The 14,359-nt window shown below is 52.6% G+C and overlaps 5 protein-coding genes across 5 annotated transcripts; 4 read left to right on the forward strand and 1 right to left on the reverse strand.

Moving 5' to 3' along the window:
- Positions 1–64: 64 nt before the first annotated feature.
- On the forward strand, positions 65–3,751 carry ALT_8430 (putative serine/threonine protein kinase; the record flags this gene model as incomplete). The annotated part of the gene is made up of 1 exon (XM_033561345.1): positions 65–3,751. One exon carries the CDS (start codon positions 65–67, stop codon positions 3,749–3,751), a length of 3,687 nt encoding a protein of 1,228 aa, XP_033417236.1.
- A 1,345-nt stretch (positions 3,752–5,096) lies between these two features.
- Positions 5,097–6,226, forward strand: ALT_8431 (arabinogalactan endo-1,4-beta-galactosidase; the record flags this gene model as incomplete). The annotated part of the gene is made up of 2 exons (XM_033561344.2): positions 5,097–5,435; positions 5,495–6,226. 2 exons carry the CDS (start codon positions 5,097–5,099, stop codon positions 6,224–6,226), a joined length of 1,071 nt encoding a protein of 356 aa, XP_033417235.1.
- Positions 6,227–7,843: 1,617 nt separating this feature from the next.
- Positions 7,844–10,182, forward strand: crzA (putative C2H2 transcription factor Crz1; the record flags this gene model as incomplete). Its single annotated transcript, XM_033561343.2, has 2 exons — positions 7,844–9,191; positions 9,251–10,182. 2 exons carry the CDS (start codon positions 7,844–7,846, stop codon positions 10,180–10,182), a joined length of 2,280 nt encoding a protein of 759 aa, XP_033417234.2.
- Positions 10,183–10,978: 796 nt separating this feature from the next.
- Positions 10,979–12,779, reverse strand: ALT_8433 (alpha-1,2-mannosyltransferase ALG11; the record flags this gene model as incomplete). Its single annotated transcript, XM_033556975.2, has 3 exons — positions 10,979–12,160; positions 12,211–12,346; positions 12,415–12,779. 3 exons carry the CDS (start codon positions 12,777–12,779, stop codon positions 10,979–10,981), a joined length of 1,683 nt encoding a protein of 560 aa, XP_033412866.2.
- Positions 12,780–13,266: 487 nt separating this feature from the next.
- Positions 13,267–14,277, forward strand: ALT_8434 (putative mitochondrial export translocase Oxa2; the record flags this gene model as incomplete). Its single annotated transcript, XM_033556976.2, has 1 exon — positions 13,267–14,277. One exon carries the CDS (start codon positions 13,267–13,269, stop codon positions 14,275–14,277), a length of 1,011 nt encoding a protein of 336 aa, XP_033412867.2.
- Between the last annotated feature and the right edge of the window lie 82 nt (positions 14,278–14,359).

Raw genomic sequence — 14,359 nt, forward strand, 5'->3', positions numbered from 1 at the left:
GGAGGATGCACTGTCGCACTTCCTATATTGTTGGTTTGGAAAAAGGATAACAAAGAGTATGAAAATGACTGATCGCCCCTCATCAGCTGGCCTGGAGGAACCCGTGAATTTGGTTGCTCAAAATGGTCAAGAAGTGGACAGCGTTCCGTCCCGACGGAGTTCGGGTAGGTCTACTGAAGCTCTAGAAGCCTCGCAGCCTGCCCCAGCCGAGTCGATAGATGTCAGGCAGGCAGTCGCCAAACCTCCCAGTGCCAAACTTGCCCTGCCTAACGGCGAGGTGGCGGATGCTCAAACGTCTCTTCGTCACACATTTCCCCATTTATATCATTCTTCCAGTGCATCCCGATCACCCTCGACCCGTACTTCATCCAGCTCACTACAGGCGTTGAACGAAGACACCGTTGTTGACGCCCGGTCGGATCACGGTTTATGGACGAAGGCATCTCTCGGGCGAAGAATGTCCCATCGGAGTTCGACCGACCCGCAGCCTACCGATTACCCTGTATATCCTGATCAGTCCTACGCCGTGCTCCAATCACAAATTCACCCTACCTATCACCCTCCATTTCTGCGCTCCCGCAGTTCCTACCCGGTACGGACTGAGTCGCTTGGCCGACTTGTGACCCCACGCACCGCTCGCACTGCGGGCAACACTCCCGTATCGAGTCCTGGACTATTCTCTGTCAACAGTCCCCGCTCTACGCCTCCTCCCAACTCCGATGACGAAGGTCGCATTAGCAGTCCATATCTACACCCTACTCATCTCCAGCCGCCGAAAGAAACTCATACGGCGGAGGTTGATCGAGATCTCGTTACTGGGAACAAATTGATCAATCAATATGAGATTCTTGAAGAGCTGGGGCGGGGTGAGCATGGAAAAGTGAAATTGGGCCGCCATGTGACAACGCGTCAGAAAGTGGCAATCAAGATCGTTCAGCGCTATTCGAAACGACGCCGGCTGGGTAAATTGGGCAATCCCGAAGACAAGGTCAAGAAAGAAGTCGCCATTCTGAAGAAAGCTCGGCACCCGAATGTTGTCAGCCTGCTGGAAGTTATCGACGACCCGAACCGCCAGAAGGTATATATAGTCTTAGAGTTCGTTGAGAACGGCGAGATCATCTGGCGGAGGAAAGGACTACGCGAGATTGTACAAGTCGACAAGCGCCGCCTGGAACGTGAAAAGGCCGGTGTTCCCGAAACCCCGTCCTTCTGGGAGGAGAGTCGGCAATATATCAGGACGGCGCAGCGCCTTCGTCGCCAGCGAGAGAAGGCACGTGAACGGCGCCAAATGAAAGCGGTCCACGCCCAACAGGCACCTATCCCTGCCTGGAGTTTAGAGCATGGAGCCGAGTCGGACGAGGAAGAGGAGGTTGATTCAGCAATGGCCCGCACCATCAGTCGCTCCATTGCGAGTCACGACGAGACCCAAGAATCCCCGAGTCACTCTTTGGCATCCGCACATGACTCTGCGCTGGCCGCAATTGAAGGTACAATGTACGGACCCTATGTTGATTACTCCCTTGATAGGCGATTCAGTACCGCCTCGAGCAGCATGGGCTACGCACCCTCCGAGCCGGAGTGGTTCTCGGATGATGACGACATGTCGTATGTTCCATGTCTTACCGTCAACGAAGCGCGAAACGCATTTCGTGATTCTCTACTCGGTCTCGAGTATCTTCACTATCAAGGTATCATCCACCGCGATATCAAGCCGGCGAATCTTTTAGTCACAAGCAACCACCGCGTGAAGATTTCCGACTTTGGTGTTTCCTATCTTGGACGGCCGATGCGAGACGAAGAGGAGGAGCAAGTCGCTGAAACCGACGCGACTGAACTCGATGATGCTCGCGAGTTATCCAAAACTGTTGGCACCCCGGCCTTCTACGCACCCGAACTGTGCTACACCGGCGACGACTTTGAAGAGACAATTGGCTCGGTGCCCAAGATTACCGGCGCGATCGATGTGTGGTCTCTTGGCGTGACCCTCTATGGAATGATCTTCGGACGTCTGCCTTTCGTGTCCGACGATGAATACAGCATGTTTCAAACTATTGTCAAGAAGGATGTTTTCATTCCGCGCAAGCGCTTGCAGCCTGTCGAGGTAGACCCTGAGTCCGTCAGCCAATGGCCCCGATACTCGAACAACAACAAGCGCATGGAGGACGAGCTTGTGTATGAGGAGATCGATGATGAACTTTACGACCTACTGAAGCGATTGTTGACCAAGGATCCCGTCAAGCGCATTACGGTTAAGGAGATTAAGCACCACCCTTGGGTCCTACATGGCCTGCCGAATCCCCGAGCGTGGATTGAGGAAACGGATCCAGGCTATCAGAGCAAGGGCAAGAAGATCGAAGTCTCCAACGAGGAAGTCACTACCGCCGTCAGCAAGGTGCCGTTCATTCAACGGGTACGGTCCAATGTTGCCAAACTGTCGAATTACCTCACTGGAAGGTCGAAAGACAAGGATAAGGAAAGTCGCAAACGAACGTCTAGTACCACACCATCGGTCGAATCTTCCGCTTCAAGCAATGCTAGTTTGGGGAAATATATCCTGGACAGTCGTCGAGGCAGTCTCAGGGAGGAGGATTTATACCGGCCTGCCAGGCTGGCGACAAGGGACGCTGAACATCCGCTGTCGCACAGCGTGACGGCGAGTCCGGTCGGTCGGGATAATCAGACCTCATACTTTGATGACTTAAGAACTGATGCAACGCTTGATCGTACGCCGCGCCCGGATCCCCCTCATCGCGCGACGTCAACCTTGTCTACTGCCGGATCTGCAAAGACTATCCGGCCAGACTGGACAGCCACACCGTGTGCAAGCCAGCGGGTCAGTGCGTCTTCGAAGATTGAAAACCACGGCACCACTCATGTCGGGGGTCTCTTAGGCGGGGCAGGCCGTCGGCTAGCACGTGGCCTTCAAAGCAGAGAGTGGCGCTCGGATAGGTCCATTTCCGGAGATACTGCGGATTCCGTCTCTCTAGATGGTGATCGTCACTCAGAGCCCAGCCTTGCCTTGAGCGTCGCCTCCGCAGTCGGTCATGTACAAAGCTCGAGCTTCTTGCGGGACGAGGACTCTCACTATTTGCATGCAGAGAGCTTGAGCGCGGCGGAATCAGGGCACCGGCGCAATAGATCTCACCACCTTACGACCAAGTCGTCGCATGAGCCGTTTCAATTCGCCAAAGACGTTCTGCTGAGGAAGCGACGGAGTGGCATTTACCAGGCTCCTGCCGACGACCAAGTGCCACCGGAGATCAAGAGCAAGTCCACTGACTCGCTAAATCTTCGACCCGAGCCGCAACCAGAGACAACAGCATGCGCCATCGAACCTGCCACCACTGACCCCCCGTCTGGTGGACTAACCACATCACCACCCTCGGCTGCCACCATTTCTTCCTCCTCGGTCGACGACTACACCAGTGGAATGTCTCAGAGTGCTTCTCATCCAAGTATCCCCTCAGTCATTTCCGGTGCATCATCGCTTTCCGGTGATGGGTCCCTCAAGGACAAGGAATGCGACCAGGCGGTCGCAGTCCCTTCGATCCTTCGCACGGGCGAAACGGTCAAGGCTCGACTCCTGCGGCCCCAACGGTCGCACGAGGACGATGAGTCGCGGTACTACTGTGATGATGAAAATGATTCGGAGGACGACTCTGAAGATGAGGTTCTCGTCATTGGCAGAAAGAAGCCGAGCCCTCAGAAGCCAGTGATGTGTGGGACTCAGGCTTCCAATCCTAAGGCATGAGCTTGGTATAGAGAATTCGCCTGACATGGCCGACGAACCTTTCGATTCAGAGTTTGCAGCCCGAAGCAAAAGAAAGACAAGAGGAAACGTCATTCCTATTTTGACATCTCTAATACCTTGCTAAAGGCGCAGAAACCATTGCCCTATTTTACATTCTGTTATTGTTCTTTGAGCAGGCTCTGACGTGATGTTCAGTGGCTTGCTCCTTGCTGGGTCTCGTTTCTTTAATGTATATCAATTTTATCGCCAGGCCTTTTCCTTCCTGTGTGTTGCACTATCGCGGGTCCCTTCGACAGGCCATTTGATTGACTGCATTTGCTGTTGGCATACATGATACACTGCTTGTACATATATTCTCATGGGCGGCACGTCTATATTCGCTTTTTTTCTTTGCTTGCCTTTGCTCCCTTCTTCCTTTCTTATTGCGCACCCCGGCGTTCTTCGATTCGACCCTCTGCGATTATATATTGGGATTTTTCTGGGGCATGGGGTGTTTGAGATACAAACTCATCCGTTGTTGTACGTAATGTTGAAACACGAGGGAGGAATCTGGGGATGCAAAGGTTGGGATATACCGAGCCAGAGTCCTTTTGAGGAAGCTCGCATGATGCATGAATGTCTTTTTGTTTGCTTTTTCTTTCGCTTTGCGCGTTGTTCTGATGTGATGATGGATGATGATGACCTAAATTGGGAGACCTGGAACATCTCCGATGGCTTAGTATTTGAACCCAATTGGGATGAAGCAGTAACAATTGATGGATACTTGATTCTTATGAATTATATCTGCTCCGTAGATACCTTTCGAATTCACGATGATCCTTGGGCTGGACTGAGGCTAGATCAGCATTGGTGGTGAGGATGCTAGACATGACTCCGCACTCGGCTGTTTGAAATCCCCGGATCTGCAGTGCTCGGGGTTTCACTATCCAGGAACCCACCACTTAGTCTTCTCAAGGAATATATTCAACTGTTCCTCCACCAATAGTGGATGGTTCCTCGATTTACCTGTCCAAACTCGTGTCCTCCGTCATTCCATTCCATTTACCCGGGCCGTGCAGAAAGCGGGACACCGTTCGATCCTGCCAGGTCTTGTGTGTTCGGCTGACCCTGCTCGATGATGGCGCCGCAAGACTATCGCAGATTTCTGCTGAGACCGCTGTTGTCTCGGAATTATTGCTCTCTTACGTCCTGAGTGTGATTTGATGGATTAATGGGTGATCCACCCATTGGCTGCGTAGTCATGGGATAGTAGGAGACGAGATACATATATGTGCTATGAGACGCTCGGTTTCTTCGTCCCACAGGTTGCTCTTGTCCTAACGTCCAGTGAATCTGTTAGTGAAAGATGCTCGGCAAGATGATCCTTCTACCCCTTTTCCTTCTCCTCTGCCACTCTCTTGCTTCTGCGTCGCTTGCCTACCGCGGCGCTGATATTTCCTCCCTGCTGATCGAGGAGAAGGCCGGGATCAAGTACAAGAATGTGAACGGACAGACGCAGCCGCTTGAGAATATACTCAAGGCTAATGGTGTGAATTCCGTTCGCCAGCGAGTGTGGGTGAACCCCAGCGACGGATCTTACAATCTGGACTATAACCTGAAGTTGGCGAAGAGGGTGAAGGCCGCGGGGATGAGCGTTTACCTGGACTTGCACTTCAGTGATACATGGGCGGACCCGAGTCATCAGGTACGTGGGATTCAGACGCTCCAACAGTGCGTACTATGACTGAGATGAGACAAATGTAGACCACACCCAGTGGATGGTCAACCAACGACATTGGCACCCTCACCTGGCAGGTGTACAACTACACGAAGGAGGTCTGCGACACGTTCGCCAGCAACGGCATCGACGTCTCCATCGTGGCTATCGGCAACGAGATTCGCAACGGACTGCTGTGGCCGCTCGGCAAACCAAATAACTACGCCAACATCGCCAACATCCTGCATTCGGCGGCCTTTGGCGTCAAGGACTCGACTCTGTCGTCCAAGCCGAAGATCATGATCCACCTCGACAACGGCTGGGACTGGTCGGCGCAGAAGTTCTTCTACGACAGCGTCCTGTCGTCAGGCGGGAATCTGGTCAGGTCCGACTTCGACCTCATCGGCGTCTCTTACTACCCGTTCTACAACCCCGCCGCCACCCTGTCGGCGCTCACGACCAGCCTGAAGAACCTCCGCTCGACCTACAGCAAGGACGTGCTGGTCGTCGAGACGGACTGGCCCGTCTCGTGTCCGAACCCGGCGTATGCATTCCCTTCTGATCTCAAGGATATTCCCTTCTCGGAGGCGGGACAGAAGACGTTCGTGCAGCGGGTTGCGAATGTTGTCGCGCAGACACCGGGAGGCATAGGGCTGTATTACTGGGAGCCGGCTTGGGTTCAGAATGCGGGCCTAGGCTCGAGCTGTGCGGACAACTTGATGGTGGATTGGCGTACGGATCAGGCGAGGACAAGCCTGAGCGTGTTCGGGGCAATCTGATCGTCGTATATCCCTGTCTGTGAATGCTATACTCCGTACGACATTGTCTAGACCACTACCAAGCTACCAGGGGTCAATGCAATAATGTAGAATCCCAAGGCAGAAACATTTCTTTGAAACTTGATAGTCGAAAATGTGTTGATTAGTTGACCGCTCATACTCGGACATGACGCTCGGTGGCTGTGCACCGCAACTAGTATCGCCAGCACGTCTGGAGAGTCCACTTAGACCAAAAAGTTGACCTGTCAGAATCATGCAAGCTGGTAGCTAAGGAGTGAGATGCCTCAAGGCTCACATTGTAATGTAGCACAGATATAAAAAGAACGGAATGCTGTCAGGCTGACTTTTCGTACAGAAAGGGGAGGGATAGTCATTGCTATACTATGCTACGCTAGAGACAACGTGCCGATAATGGCAGTAGCTGACAGCCTGGAGCCGATCAATCATGGGGAATTGGATACTGATTCATGTGGAGAATTACACGAGACAAGACAGTTTCACACAAATATCTCAAGATCGATTTTGAATATCTGTAACCGGGATGGTTGATGGAGTCTTACTGGACCTGTCTACCTTAGTCCCGTAGCTCAGTCTTAAGCAAGTACTCAAGATACCTACTTGCCCTTAATCTTCTGGGTTTAGATCGAATTCTCCCCTTTAAACTTGTCAATACAGCCTATCAAGCACCTAGTATTTAGCCTAGGAATAGATCATACCTACTCCGTACCTAGATACCTGTCCAGAGGGTCGTTTGTTCTGTCCATGAATGCTCTGTAGACACGCATTGCGTTAGGGCGCCAAACCCCCAGAATCGCAGTAAGAGAAGCCCAACTCTTTTTGGCCCCTCTGTGGCCGTCATTCCCTTTTAGTCTCATATTCTCCTTTGTCAGGGGCCACAAGGCAAGACCTTATTATCATTTTTGATAACTACCAGCCTGCAAATATCATCGTCATTGTTGTCGTTGTCAGACAAGTTATTTGTTCCTCTTCGTCGCCAGAATAAATAGCGATAGCACGTGCCTGAGGGGAAACCATCATTATCTCTTCAGCTTCAACTTCATCATCCTCCTCCCTCCTCCGTCCCTTATCATTCTTCCTCTTTGAGTCCGATTGACAGAAATACGTCCCCAAAGTTTAGATCCTTCGATGATCTCTTGACGTTCTCCTATAATTTCTTCTCCCAGGTACTACATTTTCCATACTAGAGACATACTTCCCCCGAGAATGTGAAACAACCGCAAGACCGACCGCTGATGCTTGCGCCACGAGGCTGATTCGCAAGGTGCACTCCAAGTCTCCAACTCCAACTCCAACTCCAAACTCCCTGGATCTTGTCTCGTCCAGTCCTGATCGCTGCGGATGATATCCTCTTCTGATCCTCCTCCTTCTCTCCGCACTCGCATTGGTTATCCTCTCTGCGCTCGTTGATCCCTCCCTAGTCCCCCTTCACCGCCCCTCTCTTCCCGCCCATACATACTACGGCGGCGCTTCTCTATCGCACCACCCCTCCTCCGCCCGCGCGCTCCCTCGCTTGTCCCTGTTTCCGCGGCCATCTTCATCGCTAAGCCTCAGGGTCCAAATTTGTATCTATTCTGGGATCGCGTTTCACCAAACGTCATGACTTCACAGGAGATGTTCCCTGAGTTGGGGCAGTCTCCTGCACCTGGCGTTAAAAGCCGCGGTGTCAGCCCCTCTCCCCATCATCATCATCAGCAGCAGCCGCCGCAGCTACAGCAACAGCATCAACAAAATCAAGGACAATTTACGGGGACAGTCACTGGCTTGGATCTTGATTCTTCGATTGCTGCAGCTAATTCTTTCTCCAATTCGTCCTTCGATCCCAATAGCAACAACATTAGCCCTTGCGCCGAATCGTATGGTTATACTGCCGCTGGCTATCTCTCAGGCACTCCTGCATCGCAGACCGACCAGAACTACGCAAACAATCTTCAGCTTCCGCAATCGTACGACACCGGTCTAATTCCTCAGTTCAATGAGTCTCACGGCTTGTCCATACAGCAGCAGTCGCAACGACAACAACAACAACACCAGCAGCCCTCCATCGATGATAACTTCTCCAACCTTTTGAACTCCAATACCACCGATTACGACTTTAACACCGTCTACCAGAATCACAGTCCCAGTAGCAATACTGCTCCCGAGTACGACTCCTCCCTTCTGCTTGACCCTCAGGTCCACCAGCAGTCGCATCCGACCCAGATACCCTCCTCCCATTCCTCGACTTCTCCGCAGATTTCCCCTCTTGAGCAACAGCAGCACTCCTCACCGGGTCCGATGTCCGCCCAAGGCTCGACGACCGTGGCTTACTATACCCCTCAGCATTCCCGTCATGCATCCTTGGACCCCGCCACGGCCGCCTTTCTCACCAGTAACGCACATCCGGACTGGCAGGCCGTGATGGGCAATAGTGCTGCTTTCCAGGGCCATCGACGAGCTCCATCCGAGGTTTCTGAAATTTCGTCCGCCGCTCCTTCTCCGTATCTCTCACAACATGAGTCTTTTGATGGCGTAGACAACAATCCCTCTCCCCTGCTGGCACCCCAAAACGATCCCACCTTGTACGATAATGCTCTTGGGATCGAGAATTTCACTTTGTCCGAGCAGCAGCAGCATCAAGGGTTCAGCCCGGCGCACAGTCCGTACATCTCTCCGCGGCTGATGCCCCAACAGGGACAGGAAATGATGCCCAATGTGCCATTTCTCTCTGGCCCCGCTCCAAACGCGCAGTATCCGACACCTCCGAACGATATGTATGGCAATGGACCGGAGGGAATGATGAATATGTCGCAGGGGACTCATCCATCTGTGGACATCGGCCAAGCCTCTCAGATGGCTCCGCCGTCGATCAACGTGGAATTTGCACCTCCGTCGCGGATCCCCAGTTTTGGACCTTCAAAACCGGCCAGCAACCTCGACTCCTTGAGTCCTCCACCTTCGTCGACACGTAAGTAACCCCCTGCATTCAATTTTTGTTTGTCATCAGGGAACTAACCAAAAATGTAGGCTCTCGCGGGCGTAGCAAGTCTGATCCATATGCCCATCCTAGCACCAGTCGGTTGCGCTCCTCGTCGACTTCGAGCAGCCTGGACCCCCTTGCACCTAGTACTCCTCGGTCACTTTCTCCGTTCGACTCTTTTGGACGTCATCAGCAGAGCAATCCGAGCTCACGCGATCCGTCTCCGTCTAAATCCAGCCGACGTCTGTCGACCTCGTCCATCGATAGCCGCAATTACATTCTGGGCCTTGCGGATCCCCAACGGCCAGGCGCTAGCCCCAACGACTCGAAGCGTGTCCAGAAACATCCCGCAACGTTTCAGTGCAACTTGTGTCCGAAGCGCTTCACTCGGGCTTACAATTTGCGGTCACATCTCCGAACCCACACGGACGAGAGGCCGTTTGTCTGCACTGTATGTGGCAAAGCCTTCGCTCGACAGCACGATCGCAAACGGCACGAAGGGCTACACTCGGGCGAGAAGAAGTTCGTTTGTCAAGGAGAACTCTCCCGCGGCGGACAATGGGGTTGCGGTCGCCGATTTGCTCGGGCGGACGCTCTGGGGCGTCATTTCCGCTCGGAAGCGGGGCGGATCTGTATCAAACCCCTGCTAGATGAGGAGTCGCAAGAGCGTGAGCGTTCACTCATGGACCAGCAGCAACATCATTTGCAACCACTTCCACAACAAGTGATGGTACCAGTGGATAACCCACATGCTGGTAATTTTGTGCTGCCTGCCGCGCTGCTGGCTCAATATCCCGCTCTCCAGACCCTGCAGTGGGACCAGATTGCCGCATCGGCGGATGATCCCAGTGACATAGGGGGCCGTAGCAGCTTCGACGCCAGCTCCGGCAACGAATTCGGCTTCGAGGATGACGATTCGGGGCTCAGTAGCGTATCCGGCATCAATGCTGGATATTCTGGTGCCGCTAATTTCTATTGAGTTAACCATCCGGTCAGATCCCTGGTGTCTCCAGGAGAGATACCAATAATATCGACGCTGACTGGAAGGCCTGTCTCTCTGCTGTCATCCGCGTTCTCACGTTCAGCTTGAGATAGACTTCGCATTCAATCTTGGAAGTTCAGGCCCTGCGTCACACAAGCACAAGGAAGTGATTTGATTTGAAACTATATAGATGGATTTTGGCGTTGTGATAAAAGGTTGGATCACAAGGTTAACCAAATAACCGGCGGGTATACCTTTGTTTATACCTTGATTTTCGTTTAAATTAATTTTTTTTTTTTTTTTTTTTTTTTTTTTTTTTTTTTTGGCTCTTCTTCTTTCCGCCTTACTTTATTCCCCATTTGGTCTTATATTCTTCTTCAGCCCCCTTAGGCTGTTTACATTCAGCTGGTCCACGGACCTCCTTTTTACGTTGTTATGATGACATTTGGAACTCATACCCATGGATTTGCTCCATTTTATTCATGTCGAGCTGTCTATTTACTGCCTCTTGTCAGGATACTCTGAACTAAGAATGGACTCTTGTCTTCAATTGATTGATCTGAATGTCGGGCAGGGAGAAATGCCTGGTGGGATGATCGTAGACTGGATTAGAGCTCATCGTCGAGCCGAGAATATAAACTATGACAACAATCTATACTGGTCTCGGCGTCTAAGCTTAAGCTTACACAACATTACCAGGAGAAATTAGAAAAGGAAGTTGTCGCGTAAGGTATACACAGATAGACAATCCGCAAAGGAGGCTACTCCTCGATCTGGGCCTAGCAATCGCAGTTCATCGGCGGCGCATCTCGACCAACTTCCCAACCTCTTCGATCCATTTCTGAGAGAACTCCTCCTCGGTGAACCGCAGAGCGGACTTGCGGGCGCGCTGGCGCATCGCGACTTTCTCCTCCGCCGGCAGGGCCAGGGCGGCCTCGAACGCGGCAGCAAATTCGTCCTCGGTGGAGGCGCGGAAGCCTGTCGCCCCGTCGCCGAGGTCGATGACAATGTCCTCGCGCGGGCCGCCGGAGTCGTGGACGACGCTGATCAGACCTGCGGCCTGGTACTCGACGACGCATATGCCAAAGTGCTCGTTCCACATGGCGTTAACACCGACTGAGGCGGACCGCAGATGCGACAGGATGGTCGGCCAGCTCGCGTCGCAGATGAAGGTGGTGTGGTCGCGGATGCGGAGCTCATGGGCCAGCAGGCGGAGGTTATAGATGTGCGTTTCGTCGGGGCTGGATTGACGGACGGAACCGATGAGGACCAGTTTGGGCTGGGGGAGGGAGGCCGACGTGGGGTTCTTCTTCCGCTCGCTGAGGAAGCGGGCGAACGAGCGCAGGACCAGCGGGTGGTTTTTCTCGGGCCGGAATTGAGCGATATAAAGGATGATGGGTTCCCGGCTGCGCTCTGAGTCCTCGTCGACTGTGATGGTCGACTCGATCTCTGACACTGCCGTGGGTGGAAAGATGACAATGGGCTCTTTGAAAGTCCTGCGTGTCCGTGCGGGGCCCCAGATGGTCCGGATATGGGCCGATGTCCAGGAAGAGTTACACATGACAACGTCAACATGACCTCCAACCCAACCGTAGAGACGGGCAAATGCCAGCCAGTACTTGCGCTTGACCTGGCCCTTGAACCCCTTGCCCGCACCCGCATTGACCCCTTTTAGGCCAGTGCTGTCATCCAGGGATTGAAGCATGTCGGTCGAGATGGTAGGGTAGTGGACGTATGCACCTGTAGGGACAGAGGGGAAAAGCATCTTGCAGAATGCAAGGGTGAATGCGTAGCCCATGGTGTCGATGAACACATCCGGAACGAGCAGGTTGAAGGCGTCATAGGCTACCACCAGAGACCCGAGAGACTGTCCCAGAAGCGTCATGTACGGATACATGCTGCTCAGAACATATTTACGTGTAGTCAAATAGAGCAGAACAACAGTGGGCGCATGAAGTTGAATATTGAAGCGGTTCTGCAGGGTTGAGTCAGCGAGTCCTTCGTACACAGACCGGCTAGACTCACCTCTACTCTCTCCAGCATGGCCGTCTTGTTGACCTCGTGGTCACCAGTATATATAGCGCAGATTGCCTTCGGCCATCGCCGTTGCGTTGCTCTTACAGCTTCCCAAAGAACACGTTCTCCTCCTCCGCCAGCGTTACTAAGTCGACAATTCAAGATCGTTAGCCAATGCTGGTGCCTGGTGAAGCTTTATGAGATTCCTCCTACCAGAAGGGGTGAAAGAAACCGACAATGCCCTCCCAGTCTGCAGCTTCTGAACCTTTCTTGCCGCTATTCCCGCCTTTCTTACTGGGGCCAGCTGTCCCGGAGCTGGAACTCGAGCTATCAACCTTCTCCCAGTCCTCATCCTCTCCCCTCGGAGACGACTTGGATTGCTTTACCAGCTGTTCCTCCTCATCTGCTCGAACTCTCGAGATCAGAAACTCCCTGCGAGACCGTGTTCTCTTCTGAATGACCCATCCGACACCACGGAGCACGAAGCGGAGAATCCCCAAGGGGAGCTGGGGAAGGAGGACGCAGGTCGCAAGGAGGGCGAGAAGTGTGAGGAATGTCTTTAACAGAAAAAGCATCATGATCAACTCGAGACAAAAGACATAGCCGATGGGGTTTTCCTGTAGATCGGTGCGTCGAGGACAGAAGATAATGAATGGGTGGGATGTCCGGCTGACGACTGCCGACTGATCATATTCGGCTCAAAATAGCAGCTGTATTATTTGGCAGTTTCCTATCGATAGTAGCTGGCGATAACAACACATGACGATAACACCTGATGATAACAGCAGATCGTGTATGTAATGTATGTAATGTTCTGTCTTGTTCGGTTTGATACTATACTGTCAGGTATCGCAGCTCAAAACGCCACGTGATATGCTCCCTGGAGCTTTTGGAGCATCACTTTGTTTTTTCTGAGTGTAGACAAGCAGAACCGTACTTGCACTGCTCCATTGCAAGTGGATATTAATGTCATCTCATTCTGTTTCCTCAGAATAAATATTTTATTTCTTGTCGCTCATTAACTCTGTCTTGATTCCCTCTTTCAGCAATTGAGCTGTCCATACGATGAGACCGCTTCGTCCTTCGCTCCGTTCGCCGCATACTGCCGGCAAACGGGTAGCCCAGCAAATACGGCATTTCCACGCCACGCGGCCATCTCCTTTTATTAATGAAGTGCTGAGCGTTTCGTCTGGCTTCATTCATGCCGTTCATTCGATCAGTGGCCTTCCATGGGCCTTGTCCATCCCATTGACCGCCTTGATCGTCCGAACCACCGTTGCGATGCCGCTGCAGATGTACACCAAAATCCAAGCACGCAAGGAGCGGGACCTAGCTCCGCTACTTCACTCATGGAGGAAACATTTTCAAGCACAAATCAAAAAGCGTGTTGATGCCGAGAATCACAACCCAATCCTCCCGAGAGAGGCAATCCGAGAGTTGGCGACAAAGATCAAGGCGAAGCGGAAGGAACTGCACAAGCGATGGAACGTGCCCCGATTCTGGAAGCCTGTCAGCTTCCTGCAGATACCGATATGGATTTCAGTTATGGAGAGTCTCCGCGCCATGTCTGGGAACAACAAGGGTCTCGTACCGTACCTCCTCTCCCTGGTTGAACCCTCCTCCGCAGAGCCAAGCACTGCGGTCCACCTGGCGGTTGAGCCGTCGCTGGCCACTGAAGGAGCCCTCTGGTTCCCCGACCTCTTGGCTGGAGACTCGACGGGCATTCTTCCAGCTGCGCTCACTCTGTCAATCATACTCAATATTCGTGCTGGGTGGAAGGCTCCTGCTCTATCGGACATGGCTGACTTACCGCGGATCGAGATTGCAAAGAACCTGACTGTGCGTGGTATCAGGGTACTGGTCCAGGCGCTTGCCTTGAATATCGGCGTTTCGTCCTATCTGTACGAAATGCCTTCTGCGCTCATGATCTACTGGATAAGCAGTACGAACATTGCTACTTTACAAACTTTCTTGCTGGAGAGGTACATGTTGTCAAAGCCGCTCCTTGAGCCCTGGAGACAGATTCATATTGGCTATCCTCAACTAGGTGAAAAGACGTCTTCGTTGAAAAAATGATCAAGATTGCACGCCAGGGGAGCGCAAATGGCCAACCAGCTATGATGAACGAAATGGAGAACACCGATGAGACCAAGCGTGC

Source organism: Aspergillus lentulus (assembly GCF_001445615.1).
Source record: "Aspergillus lentulus DNA, contig: Alt16, strain: IFM 54703, whole genome shotgun sequence".
Classification (NCBI taxonomy): Eukaryota; Fungi; Ascomycota; class Eurotiomycetes; order Eurotiales; family Aspergillaceae; genus Aspergillus; species Aspergillus lentulus.